General features: G+C 36.9%; 2 protein-coding genes and 4 pseudogenes across 2 annotated transcripts; all 6 read right to left on the reverse strand.

The window, feature by feature from the left end:
* Positions 1-1000: 1000 nt before the first annotated feature.
* LOC114543426 lies at positions 1001-2327 on the reverse strand (annotated as a pseudogene).
* Positions 2328-5681: 3354 nt separating this feature from the next.
* LOC114543419 (ficolin-2-like) lies at positions 5682-11918 on the reverse strand. Its single transcript, XM_028562403.1, has 6 exons — positions 11583-11918; positions 11379-11495; positions 11157-11273; positions 7627-7743; positions 6961-7347; positions 5682-5908 (listed from the first exon to the last, which is right to left on the reverse strand). Exons 1-6 carry the CDS (start codon positions 11806-11808, stop codon positions 5682-5684), a joined length of 1191 nt encoding a protein of 396 aa, XP_028418204.1. The 5' UTR covers positions 11809-11918.
* A 917-nt stretch (positions 11919-12835) lies between these two features.
* Positions 12836-14485, reverse strand: LOC114543420 (annotated as a pseudogene).
* Positions 14449-15606, reverse strand: LOC114543427 (fibropellin-3-like). Its single transcript, XM_028562408.1, has 4 exons — positions 15229-15606; positions 15036-15152; positions 14831-14947; positions 14449-14531 (listed from the first exon to the last, which is right to left on the reverse strand). The coding sequence occupies exons 1-4, from the start codon at positions 15449-15451 to the stop codon at positions 14488-14490; spliced, it is 501 nt and encodes a 166-aa protein (XP_028418209.1). The 5' UTR covers positions 15452-15606; the 3' UTR covers positions 14449-14487.
* A 1442-nt stretch (positions 15607-17048) lies between these two features.
* LOC114543421 lies at positions 17049-17829 on the reverse strand (annotated as a pseudogene).
* An 877-nt stretch (positions 17830-18706) lies between these two features.
* LOC114543422 lies at positions 18707-22413 on the reverse strand (annotated as a pseudogene).
* Between the last annotated feature and the right edge of the window lie 3101 nt (positions 22414-25514).

Raw genomic sequence — 25514 nt, forward strand, 5'->3', positions numbered from 1 at the left:
TCGGTTTTACCCACATTGTATAAGAATGTTACATCTTCACAACATGTTTAGTAAGCTCACCCTCCAAATGAAATTTGACACCGACTTTATTTATGTTTTTTAATTCTAAAGACAGGGGTCAGTTTTACCCACATTGTATAAGAATGTTACATCTTCACAAGATTAGTAAGCTCACCCTCCAAATGAAATTTGACACCGACTTTATTTACGTTTTTTAATTCTAAACAGGGGTCAGTTTTACCCACATTGTATAAGAATGTTACATCTTCACAACATGTTTAGTAAGCTCACCCTCCAAATGAAATTTGACACCGACTTTATTTACGTTTTTTAACTTTTAAGACAGGGGTCAGTTTTACCCACATTGTATAAGAATGTTACATCTTCACAACATGTTTAGTAAGCTCACCCTCCAAATGAAATTTGATACCGACTTTATTTACGTTTTTTAACTTTTAAGACAGGGGTCAGTTTTACCCACATTGTATAAGAATGTTACATCTTCACAACATGTTTAGTAAGCTCACCCTCCAAATGAAATTTGACACCGACTTTATTTATGTTTTTTAATTCTAAACACAGGGGTCAGTTTTACCCACATTGTATAAGAATGTTACATCTTCACAACATGTTTAGTAAGCTCACCCTCCAAATGAAATTTGACACCGACTTTATTTATGTTTTTTAATTCTAAAGACAGGGGTCAGTTTTACCCACATTGTATAAGAATGTTACATCTTCACAAGATGTTTAGTAAGCTCACCCTCCAAATGAAATTTGACACCGACTTTATTTACGTTTTTTAACTTTTAAGACAGGGGTCAGTTTTACCCACATTGTATAAGAATGTTACATCTTCACAACATGTTTAGTAAGCTCACCTTCCAAATGAAATTTGACAGCGACTTTATTTATGTTTTTTAATTCTAAAGACAGGGGTCAGTTTTACCCACATTGTATAAGAATGTTACATCTTCACAACATGTTTAGTAAGCTCACCCTCCAAGTATAGTATGTATTTACATATATTCGACATCATCATAAAATTCTAGATCTTCTTTATATAAGGCTGATATGGGCTCCACCATCTCACTGTCCTCTGTAGTGAAAGGTAAAACTTTAAATCCGGACCATAACTCATTCACTACGTTTACTTGGCGCTGATAAAACATCATCTTTTCAATGGCGAGGGAGTGCAAACCAAGTTCGTCGTCGCTGGAAACTTCACGATCGATAAATGATTGAATTATTTCAATCTGTTTGGTGAGAAATGAAATAAATGTAGACATCTCTTTTTTCACCATATTTTGTTCCTCTTCACACCTATCTTTAAGACACAAAAGATCAACCGCTCTATTTTTTACTCTTGATGGTACTCCTGTTTCAATATTGGGTTCGACAATACCATGATATACTTCCCCGTTTGGATCCTTTACATCATCAAAGGAAATCTCATCGTTCTCATTCATCCCATTAATCAAGCTTACGTTCCGAGTGATGTTGGCGACCACGCGATCGATTTGACTGCCAAGCTTTATTGCAATAGCTTGACCATCTGAAAAAAGGAGTAGAATCGGAGGCAACTAAGTAAAACAAGGGAAATCCAAGTGGAGATACATGTAAAAGATAAACACCAATGAAGAAAGTACCTTCACGGAAGAAAAGGCGTATTCGGACATACATTATTTGTAGTGTGATAAGTAAAAGAGCATAAAAGAAATATTTCTATACCAGCATATTTTGCTTTAAGTTCTAATAAAAATTCTCTCCGACGCCATCCTATGAAGGGTATGAAGTAACTTTTGCTGTTTCTTGGCAATAAGTCTTGTATACGCATTTTGATATGCTTTTTCTTTTTTCTTCCATCTTGTTCGAACACCATGACGTTTCTCCAGGGAATATAACGCTTTTTCATTCCTAAAAAACCAACTAGGAATCAACTAATAACAATAGCCAGACGGAAGAGTACAGCTGCAATACGAATACCTGCAATAACAACAGCAGATGTAATAACAACTAATAATTGAACAGACAGCAGTCTGTTTAATTATCACTGTATAGCCGCATGTCCCACCTACTTATCCTTCTCTCAATGTTGGGAATCCTTTCCGGCTCTTCCTCTCTTGAAAAACTCATTTCGTTTCTGAAAAAAGTACAAAATCCAAATATCAAGAACAAAATACATTTGCACACACAAGTGAAATGTCTAGCAATGCCATAGGAATAAGCAGTCATACCAGAATAAGCATTTATAAGTGTGAACTAAGTTATATGCAGTGCCATATTCCGAAATTGTTATTCTCTGCATAAAATATTTTGTTACCGCAACTTTTTGCTGAAAGAAGTAAATCCACATAAGATTCATCCCACTGGTATTCAAGGTTCAATTCAATGCAACCGGAGTAGTGTCACAGCATGGCTTTCACAACTGCAAAAAGCCACTCGCTTCAAGTGTTGATTACCTAACAATCATAGAAAGTAGTAGCAATATTCAATAGCAATCAATAATTAAATTAAAATTATTGCAGTTAATTCTCACAGTCCAAATAATATCTATTGTTCCAACATACAATAGACAAGGTTGTTAAACAATATTGTTCTACAGCAGAAAAAATGAAATTACACACTTGTTTAGTTAATCCATGCAACTGCATTATATCTGAGGGTTAATTAATGATCATGGCATGGGGTTTCTGGTTATAAAAGCTTAATCATAGTCTAACTTTTGTTGAAATTTTAGCATGCAGCTTTTGTTTGTGTATTTATGGATGGCTAATCTGTTTAAAAGTTTGGAGAAATAAAACCTCTGCTTAATTAGGTAAGCTTTAATTCCTATGCAACTTGATACTTAAGTTGTTGGAAAGTTTGACCTTGTAGATTAGTAGCTTTAATGCAAACAAAGAATACTGAACAAATTCCTTACCAAATGCATCAATAAGTGTAAACAACTTGACAATTTGTGTCCCACAATTGTGGGCCACTCAATTACAGAATTGTCTGGAAACAGTGGGATGAACTTAGTTTCCTAAGAAATAAAGAATGTAGGTTTTGTAGGTTAAAGCAGGTTTAATTTGCCTGAACACATTTGAATTTTAACTTTTTAAGTCTTACTGAATGTGTGAAAATAGCATATTACAGTATTGCAAAAGACCAACATCTTTAAAATCTTGAAAATATGTAACATGTAGGTTGCAAATAGTTATTAAATAGAATAAGAAATTATAGAATGAAACGACATCTTTGACGTACGTTTATGCCATTAAATTGGCTTCTCCTTATAGAAATTAAGCCACGGAGGAGAGCTTTAAAAGCTAGCAAATATTATCATATTTTTAAAGTTTTTTTAATCAACATTAATATAGACAATACCATCCATTTATCCATCACGTGAAACTTATTTCGACTTTCGTGTTGTTCAATAGCACAGTTCTCGCAAAAAAACTGCCGTGGACCACAATATTTACAGCGAATATTGGCTTCATTTTGAGAGCAAACACCACACATGACACCACTCGGTAAAATCGCATCTTCGAACTTTGCTTTCAGCAATTGAGGCCGAATTTTTCCCAGTTGAGATAATTACTAACATTTCTTCTTTGTGTGGCCGATTCTTCATTTTCTAAATCGTCAACGACTGGTAATTCATGAGGCGTTGAGCGTTATGATCGATTTGCAAATCGCACGATTCGTCACTATGCAAATCTGCGTGGAGGCTTGTCGAATGCTTATTTGAAGCTGTTGTTTCTACATCAACAGTTAACGGTGTAGTTATTGACGATTTTCCATTTCTTCCCAACACAACAGTTTTTACGCACGCCTTTCGCATAATTGTAAAAAATTGCGCCGAAGTGAAGTGCGAAATTTTCTTGAATAATAATAAAATACAACCAAATCAAAGATTAAACTGTTTTATATCAAGTATTCTGATTGGTCGCTTAATATATATTGAATGATTTAGATGATCATTTGGCCTGGGTTAGACCTGCACTTCTCAATTGAGAAATCTTGGGTTACAGCCGCTGAGAATATGTGACACGGGTGAATAAACACATGTTGATATATCAGCGATTGTTCATGCGTCACATCATTTTCGAAACGAGTTCCACATGTCTGAAATTTTTGGCTGAAAATTACTCCGCTTTGACTGTACTGAAATGAACTGAACACCCAGGTACAGGCCATTGAGGTGGGGAAAAAGATCGCCGTTGAATGTACACCAAGCTCCTTTGTAGCTCGTAAGAGAAAATAATCTTTACTAAAGGCCTGAACGGGGACGATGCGAACAGTAAAAATAGTTTAAAGCAACGAGTTCATATTTTTCTTAGTACAACGTTTAACTTTTTGAACTGTAATGCACTGTTATGCCGAAAAGATGGTATAGTGGCTATGAATAGCTATGCCTTCGTAATAAACGGACCAAATAGGTTATATCTCTCGTGATTTTCTCGCGAGTTCAGAGTTTTCTCCTTCATTTTCTTTTGACATGCCTGAAATGTCTACGTTATAAAAATCTTCTTAACTCGTTTTAGCCATAAAATTTCATTCGTTTCGCAAAGAATTAAGTTTATAACCTAAAAGTCCGTTTGCCGATGTTTCAAGTGATGATTCTGGAATGTGAGTGGGATAATCTCACTCGTCGCCAGTCGCTTTGATGATACGCGAACGAGAAATTATAATAGACAGTAAACATTAGAGATTTTTCCTCGCCACCGATCTTTAAATATCATTAATATGTGTCTTGAAGAGGGACTGCGAAGGAGTCAGCATGTCTCTTAGGGAATTAGGTTTGCTTAGCTATTGCTGAGCATTCTGATATTGTTCAAATGCGATTTCAATAAACAGTTGCAAACGTGTAATTTATCTTTCAGTTAATTATGGCCCCATTAACTATTCCGTATGGATGCAGTCTTTCAAACTTCTTATGAGCAGGATCGTCGGAGCCATATGCATGGGGAACAGCTCATATGTTAATATAGATATAATAAACACAACGACAAAATTAAGTTAGATTCTGCAATTTATATTCTGCGTACCAAGTCATCAATTCAATCTCGCAATCTCATTGTACTAGTCAGTCAACTCGTTATTTAATCTACAACTATTGTGCATTATTGTGCATTTTTGAAGTGTCAACGTTTCCGTTTGACAACCACGTGCAACCGTAACCTCCCCTTCGTGCATAATATAATTAATTATATCCCGTCAATAACACTATTACTAAAACATTATAGTTTAGTACAAATATCAAACTTGATGTTCTCGCCGCAAAAAGTCGCCTCTCAAGCTTCTCAAGTCTCTCCTGAAGCTTTTAAAACTGGTTTGGACGAATTTTTACGGTGCTTTAAATGTTTTTACGGCGCACCTTAAAATCGCCGGTTGTGCGGGAATCTATCTCGTATATAGATTTTTGCCTGAAATACTTAAGAAACTTGTCGTTGCCAGTCGTAGCATAACTACTTAAAATAGTAAACAGTTTCAAACGTGTAATTTATTTTTCAGTTTATTATAGCCTCCGGTTAACTATTTCTAAAACATTATAGTTGCTAAAATAAAAATTCACATTGTTCTGTTAACAAATCAGAAATGACTTGATTTTCTTTTGACGTAAATATGTTTATGTCTCTCCTAAAACTCGTGTTTATTTTAAAACAAATTTGGACGAATTTTCATCTCCGATCTTCTTAAAGAATATCGGTAAGAATTTTCCAATGATACCAGATTATTCCATCGGGATAAAAACTGCCTGCATCCAGGTACAGGCCATTGAGGCTGGAATAAAGACAGTAGTTGTACCACCAAGCTCCTTTGTAGACCCTAGCACAATTACCACTCCACCGAGCATCATTGTCGCTATCTTTGGTAGTGAACTGCATTTGATTGTGAAAAGCAAGAGAATCACCAGCGTCACCTTTTAAGAATAAAGTAAAAAACCTCTCCGTAAATAACATTTAAAGCAAAAAATATTAACATTTTAAACTTTTCCAAGAACATCATTTTAATATACGAGTTTCAGAATTTCATCCTGGATCTCTCTCCAATATTATCAAGAGGGGGGGGAGTTAAATGGATGGAAATAATCTTCATTAAAAATCGAGCAAGGACGGTGCGTCGGATGCGAAGGCTGAAGGGTAGAAAATAGTTTAGAGTAACGAGTTCATATTTTCAGTTTAACTTTTTGAACTGTAGAACACTGTTACTGACACCGAAAGTATATAACGTACTGACTATGAATAGCTTTGGTTGTAGCTTGTGATGACTGTGTATCAATTGTGAAGTGTTTCCTATCCACCAGCAAAGTTTTCCGTGCAGTGGTAGTGAGGACACTGCTCTTGAATTCTATCGATTCAATTTCTGCCGCATAGAACCTAAGTTTCCTTTTCTGCAACTTTCCTACCTAGTCTAGTCGCAAATAATCTCATGTTTCCATCCATGTTACGCGCACAAGGTATTAAATGTTATTCTATATCTTAATATCTAATGCCATAACTGTAAACTTTAATACCATAATTCTTAACGCTATTTAACCTGAGTAACTAATACAAACTCTATCCCTGTACTGATGCTATTATAATGGGGTAACAGGAGGTTTTATTTCATCCACAGTCGTTGTAGAACTAGTCACGTCGTAAAATTCAGCCAAAAAATGATTTCTTTCATAACTATTTCCGCTAAATCTTTCAATCCCAAACGTTGCCGCAACCCATTGTTTTTCTTCCTGACGAATTTATACTGAAACTTTATTCGAGTTGATGTATTTTTATCTCAAACTTGTTACCCTTCATAATAAACACATTTGCTACCCGGACGAACGGTATTATGAGGTATACTGAAAATAATGAATTATATATTTAATTTTCACTGAAAACAAGAGATTCATCCCGTCTCTGAGCGTCGTGTGTATGTACAGATAAATTCAACAGCTGAGAATCTAAATTAAGGCAGAGCGTGCATGTGGTTTACCTGAATAATTGCCAATAGTCAATCTGTATTTGTCTGATTCATCAGCCACACCAAAGTTTCTATATTTAGCGTGACGTTCAGCGCGATTGAAATCCATCAAATCAACTCTCAGAACATTTTGGCCAGATTTGGTTAAACGGTGTATTTTATCAAGGCCCAACCAGAACTCGCCGTTAAGATTACCAAAGCCTGCTTTATAGTCTGACCATCCACGATAGAAATCTTGACTTCCATCTTGTCTTCTTTGAAACACGGTCCAGCCACCTCTGTCTGTGCTCATGTCACATCTAACTTGAAACGATCCGAAACCATCAGGATTTATGGTATAAACATCATCTTGCCTCACTCCTAATTTATAGAGATCAGCACAACTTTTTCCGGTAATAACTGCGCAAACGGAAAAATGTTACAAAATATGAGAATAGTCATTTCAATAACAAACATTGAAGTCTTTCCTTACTCAAACTATTTTCCTTCACAGCGATATCCTAGGCGGGTTTCTTTGATTGAAGCCATGCTGTTCACAGACACAGGGTTTATTTTTCTACCGGAACGCAACAAAAGCAAAAATAGCGAACTAATGTTTTTACAATTGTAAATAATAATTATGACATCCTGCCTGTAGATTTTCTTGTTTATAAAAGAAAGTTGTCAAGTTTTACACACTTGTACAATTGGTTCCTGGACCAGTATAACCAGGTTTACAGGTGCATGTGTAGTTGTAAGTGTTACTGACACAAAGAGCGTTGACATCGCAAGGATTAGACGAGCAATAGTTGATCTCTGGAATCATACAACAAATGTTATAAGTTGTAATCATCGTAAAAGAACCTATGAAAGTTTGTTATTTTCTTACTTGTACAATTCGTTCCTGGACCAGTATAACCAAAGGTTTACAGGTGCATGTGAGTTGGTTAAAGTGACTGACACAAACAGCATTAGGACCGCACGGGTTTGACTTACAATGGTCGGTTTCTATATTAAAATTAATTTTAATAAGTCCGGTTGATCTCGAAATCATAGCAAAACTATACAAAATCGCAACCTTACCGTTGTTTGGACACAGTATTCTGAGCGCCAGTTTACGCCTCCGAATGTTCCGTTCTATGACACGACAGCATGATCCAAGCTGTGGATCGTGTTTTGAACACAATAAGTTGTAAGCGAGGGTACGATTTTTTATATCAGATCTGATATCATCACAGCAAAGTGCTTCTGTGCAAATAGTTTGCAGAACAACCTGAAATAGAATCACAACCAGAGCAATTCTCAACATGGTTAGGTCTCGAAATTCTCAATTACCCGTCCAAGTAGAAGCCAACTCGATCAACTTGAGAATCTGACTGAGAACAGAGTCAAGCTCGGGTCAATTTATACCAAAGCTGCGTGCACAGAGGAAATGAACTTTGCTCTCCCTCGGCGGGCTTGCCTTCACTATTGATATCTCAGTTTGCGTTTCCGGCATATCTTTTTTTCGGCATGAGCCAAAACAAAGAAATCATTAATTCAATCGTACATTCACCATACTAGAAGTTCCAAGGCGTTTTGCTTAAACGGTTAATAAGTTTAAAAACGCTCTCATACATCATGTGAATGACTGGATTAGTGGAGGGAGTTTTAAATTTAGATCTTCTATTTTATATCCCCTTTTTTTTATATCCCATTTTTTTTAGATCCCTTTGACAGTTCCCCAATTAAGTGTTTAATTGCGGTGATGTTTTGCGCCGAAAATAGTATTGAATACCTACGGGTATAGTCGATAAACTCACGAAAGCATGCCTGTAGACTGAACAATAAAGGTTCATCTCCTTGATCTATATGCGTTTGTGTAAAAGCAGAAAGAGATATCCTGTTCTCGGTGTTCTGAATATTTAGATCTTCTGTTCCGATTTTGGGAATCAAATTACACATATCCTTATTTGTTTACTGTGATTTAAGAAGCATACAGCCGATAAACCCATGATTGACAATATAAAAATTCATTGTCTTGATGTATATATACATCATATTTTCATATGAGAACCATATAGCCGATAAACTCATGTCGTGAAAACACTCCTCTAGTCGCCTTGACGTATATATGTATATTTGTGTAAAAGCAGAAAGAGATATCCCTGTTCTGAACTTTCGATGTCCGTCAGGGCTGTTTGATCGTGCATAAACAATTGTAATACAATTTAGTACCAATACCTATTTGTCTAGTACCGTGAAAAGCCGCGTTTACACTACGTGCTTTGACCTGGCCTGGACCAGGCCTAGGGCTAGATGTGAACGTTGTTTATTCCGCCTAGACCAGACCTGGACCTGGTCTACGCCACAAAATCAGGCCGACAGTAAAAGGTGGCCTGGACCTGACCTGGAACAGGATTTGGTAATGTGAACCGGATTTACCTAGTCCTGAGATAGTGTACATCAAGTGCTTTGCTATATAGGAACAAAACCATACATGCATACATGTTACACAACAAATTCATTTCAAAAAAAACACGTTGCTTTTTCTTTATGACAATATGCGGGGAACAATTTTTCACTTGTTTCCCTGGCGGGAAACATTGCTTTCATTTAAAGTCATGTGACTACGAATGAACCAATCACATTTAGAATATACAGCACCTATACTGTATAACAAGTCTTGATTAATATGTGTTTAGTCAAGGGATCGACTTCGAAAGAATCAGCAAACCTGGGAATTGGGTTCGCTTAGAAATATTGCTGAGCATTCTGATATAGCTTAAATGCAATTTCAATAAACATTTTTAAACGTGTAATTTAATCTTTCAGTTAATTCTATCCTCGTTAACTATTTCTAAAACATGATTATAGTTTTGACGAAGCGATGAAGCCGGCATGTTTTGCTGACTGAAATCAAAATTTACATTGTTCGGTTAACGATTCAGAAATAATCCTCGATGTTCTTCGACGTAAGTATGTTTATGTCTCTCCTAAACCTCGTCTTTATTTTGAAACTAAACAGTTGGACGAATTTTCATCTCCGACTTTTTAAAAGAGTAGTATGAAAGTTTCCAACGGTACCAGTTTATTCCTTCGCTATTAATCTGACCTGCATCCACGTACAGGCCATTGAGGTTGGATCGAAAACAGTTCTTGTACCACCAAGCTCCTTTGTGGTACGAAGCACAATTACGACTCCAAGCATCATTGTCATTATCCTTGGTAGTGAACTGCATTTGATTGTGATAATCAAGGGAATCACCTGCGTAACCTTTCAAGAATATAGTAAACTTCTCTGTAAATGACATTTTAAAGCAAAAAATGTATCTAATGTTATTATATCTTAATATCTAGTGCCATAACTCTATGTAATCTTTAATACCATAACATACGCTATTTAATCTAAATGCATCTACCACAAAATCTATCTGCATTAATGTGGTTTACCTGACCGATAACTTCCAATAGTCAATCTGTATTTGTCTGATTCATCAGCCACACTAAATGTGCCATATTTAGCGTGACGTTTAGCACCCTGAAATCCATCAAATCAACTCTTAGAACATTCTGGCCAGATTTCGTTAAACGATGTATTTTATCAAGACCCAGCCAGAACTCGCCGTTAAGATCACCAAAGCCTGCTTTATAGTCGGACCATCCAACGTAGAAATCTTGACTTCCATCTTGTCTTCTTTGGAACACGGTCCAGCCCCCCGTCTTGCTCATATCACAACTGACTTTGAACGATCCCAGGCCATCAGGATTGATGGTATAAACACCATCTTGCCTCACCCCTAATTTATAGAGATCAGCACAACTTTTTCCGGAAATAACTGCGCAAACGGAAAAAGTTTACGAAATATCAGAAATAATAATCTTTTCTATATACCAGGCGAGTTTGATTCAAGCCATGCTTCTTATAGTGTTTATTTTTCCACCGGAACGCAACAAAAGCGAAAACTACTGCAAAATTGTGAATAATAATTATGACATCCTGCCTGTAGATTTTCTTGTCTATAAGAGAAAGTTGTCAGTTTTACACACCTTTACAATGGGTTCCTGGACCATATACCAGGTTTACAGGTGCATGTGTAGTTGTAAGTGTTGACACAAACAGCGTTGACATCGCAAGGATTGGACGAGCAATAGTTGATCTCTGAAACAATACAACAAATGTTATGAGATGTTGTAGACATTAACAAAATCATCGTAACAGAATACGAAAGTTTGTTATTTTCTCTTACTTGTACAATTCGTTCCTGGACCAGTATAACCAGGTTTACAGGTGCATGTGTAGTAAGTTGAATGGCTGGTGCATGTAGCATTGAAGCCGCAAGGATTGGACGAGCAAGAGTCGATCTCTGGTATAACACAACAATGTTATTTTAGTTGTTTTAGACACTAACAGAAACATCTTGGAAATCGTAACAACTAACAGAACATGAAAGTTTGTTATTTTCTCTTACTTGTACAGTTGGTTCCCGGACCAGTATAACCAGGTTTACAGGTGCATGTGTAGTGGTTAGAGTTACTGACACAAACAGCATTAGGGCCGCACGGATTTGACTTGCAATGGTCGGTTTCTATATGTTAATTTAATTTGAATAAGTCCGGCTGATCTTTAAAATGAATTCAAATCGTAGCAAAACTAAACAAGATCGCAACGTTACCGTTGTTTGGACACAGTATTCTGAGCGCCAGTTTATGCTTGCGAATGTTCCGTTCTATGACACGGCAGCATGATCCAAGCTGTGGATCGTGTTTTGAACACAATAAGTTGTAAGCGAGGGTACGATTTTTTATATCAGATCTGATATCATCACAGCAAAGTGCTTCGGTGCAAGCAGTTTGCAGAACAACTTGGAACAGAATCACCACCAGAGCAATTCTCAACATTGTTAGGTCTTGAAGTTCTCCGTTCAATTATCCGTCCACTGAGTAGAAACCAATTCGACTGACTCGATCTAATTGAAAACAGAGTCAAGCTCTGGTCAATTTATACAAGAGCTGTGTGCACAGGGGAAATGAACTTCGCTCTTCCTTGGCTTGCGTTCACTATTAATGTCTAGTTTGCGTTTCCGGCATGTCGTTTTTTAAGTATGAGGCAAACAAGGAAATCATTATAGTCTATCGCGCATTCACTATATTGCACGTCCTGTTTTTCCTAAACGCGTATAGAAACATTGCTTCGAGCTTCCCTTCAACGTCAGCATTTAAACATTTCTAGCGGGCTTCCGGTTATTTACTTTGGGATAAACGAAGACATTTTGTACAAGTAAAACAAAGTCATTATTCAAACTGCAATTCTGGATTGTAATACCTAAATTGTAGTGGTAATTCTGGATGTGATTGGAATAATTTGAGTCTCGTTTAAATGGAAATTTTTTGGAAAATTTTTTTGCTAGAATAGCCCGAGTGTAAACATTAGGGATTTTAAATATCATCAATATGCGTCTTATTAGGGACTGCGAAGAAGTCAGCATACTTGCTATAGGAAATTAGTATAGGTTTGCTTATAGCTATTGCTGAGCATTCTGATATAGTTCAAATGGAAGTTCAAAAACAGTTGCAAACGAGTAATTCATCTTTCAGTTCATTAAGGCCTCATTAACTATTGTTAAACGACTCTTTTTATGTTGTCTTTCAAACCTTTACGAGCAGGATCGTCGAAGTCGTATGGGAACAGCTCATATGTTATAAGATATAATCAGCACAACGACAAGTTTAGATTCTGCCATTTATATTCTGCGTACCAATTCATCTATTCAATCTCGCAATCTCATTCTACTAGTCAGTCAACTCGTTATATAATCTACAACTGTAGTGCATTATTGTGCATTTTGTATTGTTCATTGTGGAAAGTGGCAACGTTTCGGTTTGGCAACCACGTGCAACCGTAACCTCCCCTTCGTGCACAATAATTAATTATATCCCGTCTAATCCCGTCTAATACTATTACTGGAACGTACGCGTATTATAGTTGGGTTGAAACATTAAACTTGATGTTCTTCGCCGTAAATAAGTCTCTCCTAAAGCTCCTCTTTATTTTAAAACTGGTTTGGACGAATTTTCATGGTCGTCTTTTTCATTGAATGAAACTGCCACATATGCCATTTTATTCCGGTGTGACTACTCTGACCTGCACCCAGGTACAGGCCATTGAGGTTGGAATCATGACAGCTGTTGTACCACCAAGCTCCTTTCCATCTCGTAGCACAATTACTACTAGTAAATCATTGTCATTATCCTTGGTTGAGAACTTCATTTGATTGTGAGAATCAAGAGAATCACCTGCGTTACCTTTTTAAAAATAATGAAATAATATATTAAACTTTTCTAAGAACGTCATTGTTAATTCTAGTACGCCCTGCGAAAAAATTCAGGATTTATTCTGATTTAAATGAATGGAAATAATCTTTATTAAAGTCGAGCAAGGACGGTGGGTCGGATGCGAAGGCCGAAGGGTAGAAAATAGTTTAGAGTAACGAGTTCATATTTTCAGTTTAACTTTTTGAACTGTAGAACACTGTTACACCGAAAGTATATAACGTACTGACTATGAATAGCTTTGGTTGTAGCTTGTGATGACTGTGAATCAATTGTGAAGTGTTTCCTATCCCACCAGCAAAGTTTTCCGTGGAGTGGTAGTGAGGACACTGCTCTTGAATTGCATCCGCATAGAACCTAAGTTTCCAGTTTTCCGCAACTTTACTAGTTTTGTCTTAAATAATTTCATGTTTCCATCTATGTTCCGCCCACAAAGTATTTAATGTTATTTTAACTTAATATCTAATGCTATAACTGTAATCTTTAATACCAATCAAAATTTTTAGCGCTATTTAACTGGAATAATTATGTTAATGTAATGGGGTCACAGGAGGTTTTATTTTATCCAGAATCGTTGAAGGACTATAGTCGCGGCGTAAAATTCAGCCTTACTAAAAAAAAATTTCACCGAAACTTTCAATTCCTCACGTTGCTGCAAACCCACTGTTTTCCTCCTGACGAAGTTATGATATATTATTGTAGTTGATGTTTTTATCTCAAACATGCTACACTTCATAATAAGAACATATGCTACCCCGGACGCACGGTATTATGGGAAATAGAGAATTATCTATTCAATTTTATCTGAAAATAGAGAGATGCATCCCGTCTCTGAGAGTCGCGTGTATGTATGGATAAGTTCAACAGCTGAGAATCTAAGTTTAGACAGAGCGTGCACGTGGTTTACCTGTATAATTGCCAACATTCAATCTGTATTTGTCTGATTCATCAGCCACACTAAATGTTCCATATTTAGCGTAACGTTCAGCGCCATCGAAATCCATCAAATTAACTCTTAAAACATTTTGACCAGATTTGGTTAAACGATGTATTTTATCAAGTCCCAACCAGAACTCGCCGTTAAGATCACCAAAGCCAGCTTTATAGTCTGACCATCCTAGGTAGAAATCTTGACTGCCATCTTGTCTTCTTTGGAACACGGTCCAGCCACCCCGTCTTTGCGCATATCACATCTGACTTTGAAAAATCCCAGGCCATCAGGGTTGATTGTATAAACACCATCTTGTCTCACTCCTGATTTATAAGATCAGCACAACTATTTTCGGCAATAACTGTGGAAACGGAAAAATGTTGCGAAAATATCAGAATAGCAATTCGATAACGAAACGTCAAAGTGTTAATTTAGCTATTTGATGGCGGGAAATGCCAACGACATATCCTTTCGCAGCGATATCCTAGGCGGATTTCTTTGATTCAAGCCATGCTGTTCATAGTTTTTATTTTTCCCCCGGAACGCAACAAAAGCGAAAACTAGCGAACTAATGTTTTTACAATTGTAAAAAATAATTATGACATCCTGCTGTAGATTTTCCGGCTTTTTTATAAGAGAAAGTTGTCAAGTTTTACACACCTATACAATAGGTTCCTGGACCAGTATAACCAGGTTTACAAGTGCATGTGTAGTTGTAAGTGTTACTGACACAAACAGCGTTGACATCGCAAGGATTGGACGAGCAATAGTTGATCTCTGAAATAATACAGCAAATGTTATAAGTTGTTTTAGCCATTAACAAAATCATCGTAACAGAACATGAAAGTTTGTTTTTTTCTCTTACTTGTACAATTGGTTCCTGGACCAGTATAACCAGGTTTACAGGTGCATGTGTAGTGGTCACAGTGACCGACACAAACAGCATTGAAGTCGCAAGGGTTTGTCTTGCAATGGTTGGTTTCTATATGTTAATTTCATTTAAATAAGTCCGACTGATCTTGAAATCATAGCATAACTAAACAAAATCGCAACGTTACCGTTGTTTAGACACAATATTTTGAGCGCCAATTTCTGTCTGCGAATTTCCTGTTCTATGACACGACAGCATGACCCAAGCTTTTGATCTTGTTTTGAACACAATAAGTTGTAAGCGAGGGTACGATTTTTTATATCAGATCTGATATCACAGCAAAGTGCTTCTGTAATAACAGATTGCAGAAAAACCTGGAACAGAATCACCACCAAAGCAATTCTCAACATTGTTAGGTCTTGAAATTCTCAATTCTGATCCGCATCCACTGAGTAGAAACCAACTCGACTAACTCTATCTGACTGAGAACAGAGTCAAGCTCTGGTCAATTTATACAAGAGCTGTGCGCACAGGAGAAATGAACATCGCTCTGCCTTGGGCTTGGCTTGCGTTCACTATTAATATCTAGTTTGCGTTTCCGGCATGTCGTTTTTTAAGTATTAGCCAAACAAGGAAATCATTATAGTCTATATCGTGCATGCAATATCGCACGTCCTGTTTTTTTTAAATGCGTATAAAAACATTGCTTTGCTAAATGCGTTTAAATCTATGGATCATCGTTATCATGTATCAAGATGTCTTTGTCTATTGGCGCATGTTTTGGCTAATATTTTTTTGAAAATGTCGGATGGTAAAAGGACTGGTTGACCATGCTAGCGAGAAAACGTGCTGTGTACAAGAGGAGTGCAGTTGAATACCAATTTACAAATAAAATGCAACAATTCTCAGCAAATCTGTTTTGCATGTGAGTTTGCTTTATTCGAATTTAAACTATAATGAAAGTGATGAATATCGTAGTGTTACGCAAGGCTTTATTTAGTTTAGAGATACGCATATGAAAATAGCTGTAAAAATAGGAATACCAATAGCATGACAGGGATTAGTGAATGATTTTTGCCACAAGACGCCTGAGTAAATATAATTTTCGGCCATTAGCAAACATTAATCGCCTTTCCCTTTCATGTATGACATATCGTGGGATTAAATAAGTAATAAGGTGAAAATATTTATAATCCTCTCAGAACTAATACCTGGATAAACAGTTTTAAGTCGTCACTTATCTTAATGGTCGCATTCTTTAAAAAAATGTGCGTGCTGTAGGCCATTCAAGTTCTTATGTCAATCAATTGTGTTAAAAATGTTGCTCGGTCAAGCATGTAATAGATTACGTCATCAAAAGTTCAATTCGATAAAATAAGAGTGAAAATAGTTTAAGTTGAAAGATATTGTTCACAGACGTATTGTTTGTAAATTTTACTAGTTGTTGATGATAAACATTTTAAGTTGTGAACATTTTTAGGTATTGATCGATTGAGCAGAAGACCAACTCGACTAGTGCGACAACGCCTTAAACAAACAAGATATGAGAGCTGGAACGAGCTTCCAAAACCAACCCACATTTCTAACTAACAGCGCTGATTGGTTGGATAAAGATCAGCCCACTCTGGTTGATGACGTCTGCAAGTTTCCCTCAACCGTTTCTATAAAAGGGCGTGCACAACACCCCAACCTTGAGTGGACTAGCGGAGTGGACTAGCGGAGTAAAAAGCATGTGAAACGTTAGGAAGCTCAACCTGACAGAACAGACAACCAAGACTATAGAACAAAAAACAACGAGGTCCGAAAGGACGAAGATCTGAAGAGAAGAGAAGAGAGGAGAAAAGAAGAACGAAGCCAGAAACTAACATTAATGAACATTAGCTAACTATTGTAAAGATCTCCTACCTCGCGTAGAAAATAAAAGACTTTTAACAGTAGAATAAGACTGGACAGTTTTGACTATATAGACATTTTATAGCTAGTTAGTTCGGTAGTTTGGACGAAGTTTCATCTCTGTCGCTTTCCAAAGTCATGAACGCCCGTTGAAGTCCAGCTAATTCCGGTGTTCAAATCCTTCACACCGTACAAACCATTGAGATTAGAATGATAGCAATCTCTGTACCACCAAGCTCCTTTCTTTAAAACTGCACAGTTAGCAAGACCGCAAATATCATTGTCACTATCCTTGGTGGTGAACGGCGTGTCATTGTGAAAAGCAAGAGAATCACTTGCGTTACCTTTAAAAAATTATATATATTTTTGAAAAATGTAATTTAATAAATAATATTTTAGGAAAAAAGTATTTTAACTTTATTAGTAAACTATCTGCTGGGATTTTCCTTTCGTGTTACTATGAAGGTATGGTTACCTAAAATATGTAATTCATGTACGAATAATTTTAATTGAAGGGATTTAGATGCAGTCTTTGTGACTTGGTCTAAGCACCGCGAACGGATTAATCTGTCGACAGCAGTGAATGTATGTCGTTTAGCTACAACGTGTAGTTTACCTGAATATCTGGCAATATTCAATCTGTATTTTTCTGCTTCATCAGCCACACAATGCTTCCATATTTTGTCTAAGCTTCATCGCCATTAAATTCCATCAAATCAACTCTTAAAAGATTTTGGCCAGATTTGGTTAAACGGTGTATTTTATCAAGACCCAACCAGAACTTGTCTTTGAAATCACCAAAACCTGCTTTATAGTCTGACCATCTAAGGTAGAAATCTTGACTTCCATCTTGTCTTCTTTGAAACACGGTCCAGCCTCCCCCGTCTTTGCTCATATCACATCTGACTTGGAACAATCCCAAGCCATCAGGATTGATGGTATAAACCCATCTTGCCTTACCCCTGATTTATAAAGATCAGCACAACTATTTTAGGCAATAACTGCCGCGCAAACGGAAAAGAAACGAAATATCAGAATTGCTAGCAGTTGAATACCAAGAAGCGTTAAGAAGTGTTAGTACTTGGTTGAGACAAAGGGCAAGGGCAACTTCTTTACTATGGCCGGATCCAATTATCCAAAGTTGGGAATGTGAAGTTCTTTAATCAAGTTAAGTGGCACAAAACAAATAGGCAACTGCAAAAGCCTAGAGGAATCGTTTCTCTGGCCCAAAAATCGAAATCTTAGCGACACCAACCGTGTTAACAAAGAGACAAGTTTTCACAGCAAAGTGCTTCTGTGCAACCAGTTTGGAGGACAAATTAAAAGTCTCGTTTGCGTTTCCTGCAAGTCTCAGCGTTTAGATATTTTCGTGCGTATTCACATTAAGACATTTGCGCAAACGTAAAACAAAACGCATTTATTCAAGTGGTGATTCTGGAATGCGAGTGGGATAATCTGACTCGTTCCCAGTCGCTTTGATGTTACGCGAACGAGTAATCATAATGGCCGCGATTATCCTGGCCAGCGATTGTTAAATATCATTAATATGTGTCTTGTCAAGGCACTGCAAAGGAGTCAGCATATCTTTTAGTAGGGAATTAGGTTCGCTTAGCTATTGCTAAGCTCAAATGCGATTTCAATGAACAGTTTCAACTCCTTTATGTTCTCTTTCAAACCTTTTACGAGCAGGATCGTCGGAGCCGTATGCATGGGGAACAGCTCATATGTTATAAGATATAATCAGCACAACGACAAGTTTAGATTCTGCTATGCATATTCTGCGCACTAAGTCATTAACAATCTATTCAACATCTGCAATCACATTCTACTGGTCAGTCAACTCGTTATATAATCTACAACTGTAGTGCATTATTGTGCATTTTGTATTGTTCATGGTGCAAAGTGTCAACGTTTCCGTTTGGCAACCACGTGCAACCGTAACCTCCCCTTCGTGCATAATATAATTAATTATATCCCGTCTATACCACTATTACTAAAACATATTAGTTTAGTACAAACATCAAACTTGATGTTCTTCGCCGCAAAACTAGTCTCTTCTAAAGCTCCTCTTCATTTTAAAACTGGTTTGGACGAATTTTCATCGTCGTCTTTTTCATTGAATACCACGAACGTTTCCAAAAGTACCAGCCTATTCCGCTGCTACTACTCTTACCTGCACCAGGTACAGGCCATTGAGGTTGGAATAATGACAGCTCTTGTACCACCAAGCTCCTTTGTAGCTCGTAGCACAATTACTGCCGAAAACATCATTGTCGCTATCCTTGGTAGAGAACTTCATTTGATTGTGATAGGTAAGAGAATCACTTGCATTACCTTTATAGAAAATAATAAAAACTTCCTCAGTGAATATCATTTTAAAGCAAAAAAACTTCTCTAAAACACCAACTTCTCTAGCCTACGTCTATGGAGAGCCTCGTTCTGGCGAATCAATGAAAAATAATATGCGAAATTCAGGATTTTATTCTGCATCTCACTTCATTATCAAGGTGAGCAGTTAAAATGGATCACTTGGTGGAAATAATGATCGAACAAGGACGAGGTGTCGGGTACGAAGGGTAAAAAATAGTTTATGTATTTGGTTGACTTTTTGAACTGTAGAACACTGTTATACCGAAAATATGAAGTATGGCTATGAATAGCTTTGGTTGTAGCTTGTTATATCTGTGATGGTTGTGAATCAATTGTGAAGTGTTTCCTATCCCACAAGCAAAGTTTTCCGTGGAGTGGTAGTGAGGACTCTGCTCTTGAATTGCATCCGCATAAAACCTAAGTTTCCTTTTCTGCAACTTTCCTAGTTTTTGTCTTAAATAATCTCATGTTTCCATTCATGTTATGCAATATGTAATGTGATAACTGTAAACTTTAATACCATAATTTTAACGCTATTTAACCTGAGTAACTAACACAAACTCTATCCTGTACTAATGCTATTATAATGGGGTAACAGGAGGTTTTATTTCATCCAGAGTCGTTATAGGACTAGTCACGTCGTAAAATTCAGCCTTTATTAAGAACATTAATTTCTTTCATAACTATTTCCGCTAAGTCTTTCAATCCCAACGTTGCCGCAAAACCACCCTTTTTCCTTCTGACAAATTTATAGTGAAACTTTATTCCAGTTGATGTTTTTTAATCTTAAACTTGTTACCCTTCATAATAAACACATTTGCTACCCCGGACGCACGGTATTATGGGATATACTGAAAATAACGATATATAATATATTCAATTTTCACTGAAGACAAAGAGATTAATTTTCATCCTGTCTTAACTTAAGTGTCTTTGAGTGTCACGATTCTAAATTAAGGCAGAGCGTAGATGTGGTTTACCTGAATAATTGCCAACAGTCAATTTTTATTTGTCTGATTCATCAGCCACGCTAAACTTTCCATATTTTGCGTAAGCCTCATCGCCATTAAATTCTGTCAAGTCTACTCTTAAAACATCTTGGCCAGATTTGGTTAAACGGTGTATTTTATCAAGGCCCAACCAGAACTCGCCGTTAAGATCACCAAAGCCAGCTTTATAGTCTGACCATCCACGGTAGAAATCTTGACTTCCATCTTGTCTTCTTTGGAACACGGTCCACCCACCCCCGTCTGTGTTCATATCACATCTGACTTTGAAAGATCCCAGGCCATCAGGATCAATAGTATACACACCATCTTTTCTTACTCCAGATTTATAAAGATCAGCACAACCATTTTCGGCAATAACTGTGGAAACGGAAAAATGTTGCGAAAATATCAGAATAGCAATTGGATGACAAAACGTCAAAGTGTTAATTTAGCTATTTGATGGCAGGAAATGCCAACGACATATCCTTTAGCAGCGATATCCTAGGCGGGTTTCTTTGATTCAAGCCATGCTGTTCATAGAGTTTATTTTTCCAGCGGAACGCAACAAAAGCGAAAACTAGCGAACTAATGTTTTTACAATTGTAAATAATAATTATGACATCCTGCCTGTAGATTTTCTTGTTTATAAGAGAAAGTTTTACACACCTGTACAATTGGTTCCTGGACCAGTATAACCAGGTTTGCAGGTGCATGTGTAGTTGTAAGTGTTACTGACACAAACAGCGTTGACATCGCAAGGATTGGACGAGCAATAGTTGATCTCTGAAATAATACAACAAATGTTATAAGTTGTTTTACACATTAACAAAATCATCGTAACAGAACATGAAAGTTTGTTATTTTCTCTTACTTGTACAATTGGTTCCTGGACCAGTATAACCAGGTTTACAGGTGCATGTGTAGTAATTTGAATGGCTGGTGCATAAAGCATTAGGGCCGCACGGGTTTGACTTACAATGGCCGGTTTGTATTTCAATATTAAATTTAATTTAAATAAGTCCGGTTGATCTTTAAAATGAATTCAAATCATAGCATAACTAAACAAAATCGCAACTTTACCGTTGTTTGGACACAGTATTCTGAGCGCCAGTTTATGTCTGGGAATGTTCCGTTCTATGACACGACAGCATGATCCAAGCTGTGGTTCGTGTTTTGAACACAATAAGTTGTAAGCGAGGGTACGATTTTTTATATCAGATCTGATATCATCGCAGCAAAGTGGTTCTGAGAAACCACTTCGCACAACAACCTGGAACAGAATCGCAACCAGAGCAATTCTTAACATTGCTAGGTCTTGAAATTCTCAATTATCTGTCCACTGAGTAGAAGCTAGCTCGACTGACTCGATCTGATTGAAAATTGAGTCAAGTTCTGGTCAATTTATACAAGAGCTGTGTGCACAGGGGAAATGAACTTCGCTCTCCCTTGGCTTGCGACTATTGTCTAGTTTGCGTATCCGGCATGTCAATTTTTAAGTATGAGCCAAACAAGGAAATCATTATAGTCTATCGTGCATTCACTATTTTGCACGTCCTGTTTTTCCTAAACGCGTATAAGAACATTGCTTTGAACTTCCCTCCAACATCAGCATTTAAATATTTCTATGCGGGCTTCCGGTTATTTACTTTGGGATAAACGAAGACATTGTGTTCAAGTAATTTAAAAAAAAGTCAATTATTCAAGCTGCGATTCCGGTTTGCAATATCTAAATTGTGAATTTTAATTCTGGGTGTGATTGGAAAATAAAATACAACAATTCTCAGCAGTTCTGTATTGTGAGTTTGCTTTATTCGAATTTAAACTATAATGAAAGTGATGATTATCGCAGAATAAGGCTGGACAGTTTTGACTATATAGACATTTTATAGCTAGAGCTAGTTAGTTCAGTGGTTTGGACGAAGTTTCATCTCTGTCGCTTTCCAAAGTCGTGAACGCCTGTTGAAGTACCAGTTAATTCCGGTGTTCAAATCCTTGACTCAGTACAAACCATTGAGGTTAGAATGATAGCAATCTTTATACCACCAAGCTCCTTTCTTTAAAACTGCACAGTTAGCAGGACCCCAAATATCATTGTCACTATCCTTGGTGGTGAACGGCATGTCATTGTGAAAAGCAAGAGAATCACTTGCGTTACCTTTAAAATATATTTTTATACGATTTTTTATATCAGATCTGACATCGTCACAGAAAGTGCTTCTGTGCAACCAGTTTGTAGAACAACCTGGAAGAGAATCACAACCAGAGCAATTCTCAACATTGTTAGGTCTTGAAATCAGTTCTCAATCTGTCCACTGAAACCAGCTCGACTAACTCGATCTGATTGAGCACAGAGTCGTGCTCTAAATTTATACAAGAGTTGTGTGCGTGAGTAAATAACTTTGAGGAAATGAACACTATTTTAAACGTTTAGTCTTCGTTTCCTTGATGTCTTTTTTTGGCCCCAACAAAGAAATCATAATATCAATCGTACATAATCGTGAAATAATTGCGTCTCGTTTAAATCTATCGCTCAACATCATGATGTATCAAGATGCCTTGGTTTATCGGCGTGTGTTTTATAGCTTGTACTTTTTTGAAATGTCTGCTAGAGAAAGAACTGGTTCACCATGCTAGCTGGAAAACGTGCTGTGTACAAAAGGAGTGCAGTTAAATATCAAGAAGCGTGAAGAAGTGTTAGTACTTGGTTGAGACAAAGGGCAAGGGCAACTTCTGTACTATGGCCGGATCCAATCATCCAAAGTTGAGAATGTGAAGTTCTTTAATCAAGTTAAGTGGTACAAAACAAATTAGCAACAACAAAATGTCTTCAAAATGTCTTTGTACACCTTGTATATTCTCTATATTGATATCCGGTTCTAGCACAAACACTCCAAGTGTTTTTTTTGCATCTCACTAAACCAATATCATGGTAGAAGGTTTTTCATATTACATGACTAATTTTCATTGTGGCGATAGTTAATAGTTGCAAGCGAACGTTGTTGTATTTTTCGGCTGGCTTATCCCACCAAGAAACCACACACACGCAACATCGCGATCCACAATTCGCTATAAAAATACGTAAAAACATGCATTCTAAACCAGATCTAAAATTATTTGTATGATTCCATATTATCTTGTTGCACTAATATTAGCGGCTAGCTTTGGTTAGCTTGACTTTAGGACACAACATACGCTATATCTGTAGATTTCTACAGGGCAAGTAAATTTTGCTACCCCGGACGCGCGGTATAATGATTCCACTAATGGTGAAAATGAAAATAGTGAATTGTGAATTGTGCAATCAATTTTTGTTAGCGTGCATACACCTGCTTAGTGGTCAGGAAAAACGCATTTATTTAAGTGATGATTCTGGAATGTGAGTGGGGGATAATCTGACTCGTTCCCATGGCCAGTCGCTTTGATGATACGCGAACGAGAAATTATAATGGCCGGGTCGGCATTGTAAACATTTTTTGGCCACCGATCTTTATAACATTAATATATCAGTGTCTTGATAACGGACTGCGATGGAGTCAGCATGTCTCCTAGGAAATTAGGTTTGCTTAGCAATTGCTGAGCATTCTGATATTGTTCAAATGCGATTTCAATAAATAATTTAATTATTTCAAACGTGTAATTTATCTTTTAGATTATGGCCTCATAACTATTGTTAAACGACTCCTTTTATCTTGTCCTTCAAACCTTTTACGAGCAGGTTGGTCGGAGCCATATGCATGGGGAACTGCTCATTTGTTAATATAAGATATAATCAACAAAACGACAAGTTTAGATTCTGCAATTTATATTCTGCGTACCAATTCATCAATTCAATCTATTCAACCGCTGCAATGTGTTTCTACTAGTCAGTCAAGCCGTTATATAATCTACAACTATTGCATGTGCATTTTTGAGCATTTTTGAAGTGTCAACGTTTCCGTTTGGCAACCACGTGCAACCGTAACCTCCCCTTCGAGCATAATATAATTAATTATATCCCGTCTATTTCACTATTACTAAAACATATTATAGTTTGGCAGAACATTAAACCTGATGTTCTTCTTCTAAAGCTCCTCTTTATTTTAAAACTGGTTTTGGGCGAATTTTCATCGTCGTCAGTCTTTTTCATTTCTTTTCTCAAAGTGTTCCATCTTATTTCACTGGCTCCATACCGGCCATTGAGGTTGGAATAATAACAGCTCTTGTACCACCAAGCTCCTTTCTAGGTCGTAGCGCAATCATCCAAAGTTGGGAATGTGAAGTTCTTTAATCAAGTTAAGTGGCACAAAACAAATTAGCAACTACAAAAGAGCCTAGAGGAATCGTTTCTCTGGCCTAAAAATCGAAATCTTAGCGACACTATCCGTGTTAGCCAAGAGACAAGTTTTCACAGCAAAGTGCTTCTGTGCAACCAGTTTGGAGGACAAATTAAAAGTCTCGTTTGCGTTTCCTGCTAGTCTCCTTCAACGTCAGCTTTTAGATATTCTCGTGCGGGCTCACCGATTTTTAAGACATTCGCACAAACGTAAAACAAAACGCTTTTATTCAAGTGGTGATTCTGGAATGTGTGGAAAATAATTGCGTCTCGTTCAAATGTATCACTCATCATCATCGTCTGGAGTCTTTAAAATGTCTTTGTACATCTTGTATATTCTCTGTATTGATATCCGGTTCTAGCACAAATACTCCAAGGTGTTTTTTTGCATCTCACTAAACCAGTATCATGGTAGAAGGTTTTTCATATTACATGACTAAATTTCATTGTGGTAATAATTAATAGTTGCAAGCGAACGTTGTTGTAGCAAAGTGCTTTTGTGCAACCAGTTTGCAGAACAACCTGGAAGAGAATCACAACCAACGCAATTCTCAACATTATTAGGTTTTGAAATCAGTTCTCAATCTGTCCTGAAACCAGCTCGACTAACTCGATCTGATTGAGCACAGAGTCGTGCTCTAAATTTATACAAGAGTTGTGTGCGTGAGGAAATGAACTTTGAGGAAATGAACACTATTTTAAACGTCTAGTCTGCGTTTCCTGGATGTCTTTTTTTTGCCCCAACAAAGAAATCATAATATTCAATCGTACATAATCGTGAAATAATTGCGTCTCGTTTAAATCTATCGCTCAACATCATGATGTATCAAGATGTCTTTGTTTATCGGCGTATGTTTTATAGCTTGTACTTTTTTGAAAATGTCTGCTAGAGAAAGAACTGGTTGACAT

Source organism: Dendronephthya gigantea, unplaced genomic scaffold (genome assembly GCF_004324835.1).
Source record: "Dendronephthya gigantea isolate DGI-Jeju-01 unplaced genomic scaffold, DenGig_1.0 000456F, whole genome shotgun sequence".
In the NCBI taxonomy this organism is placed as follows: domain Eukaryota; kingdom Metazoa; phylum Cnidaria; class Anthozoa; order Malacalcyonacea; family Nephtheidae; genus Dendronephthya; species Dendronephthya gigantea.

Excerpts from the sequence above, each read along its gene's own strand:
- LOC114543419 (XM_028562403.1), bottom strand. The coding sequence starts at position 11,808 with ATGTTGAGAATTGCTCTGGTGGTGATTCTGTTCCAAGTTGTTCTGCAA. Across the intron at positions 11,496-11,582 it reads AATACTGTGTCCAAACAACG|AAACCGACCATTGCAAGTCA; the intron begins GTAACGTTGCGA and ends ATTAACATATAG. Across the intron at positions 7,744-11,156 it reads TCCAGGAACGAATTGTACAA|AGATCAACTATTGCTCGTCT; the intron begins GTAAGAGAAAAT and ends GTATGATTCCAG.
- LOC114543427 (XM_028562408.1), bottom strand. The coding sequence starts at position 15,451 with ATGTTGAGAATTGCTTTGGTGGTGATTCTGTTCCAGGTTTTTCTGCAA. Across the intron at positions 14,948-15,035 it reads TCCAGGAACCAATTGTACAA|AGATCAACTATTGCTCGTCC; the intron begins GTAAGAGAAAAA and ends GTATTATTTCAG. Across the intron at positions 14,532-14,830 it reads TCCAGGAACCTATTGTATAG|TTATTGCCGAAAATAGTTGT; the intron begins GTGTGTAAAACT and ends CCGTTTCCACAG.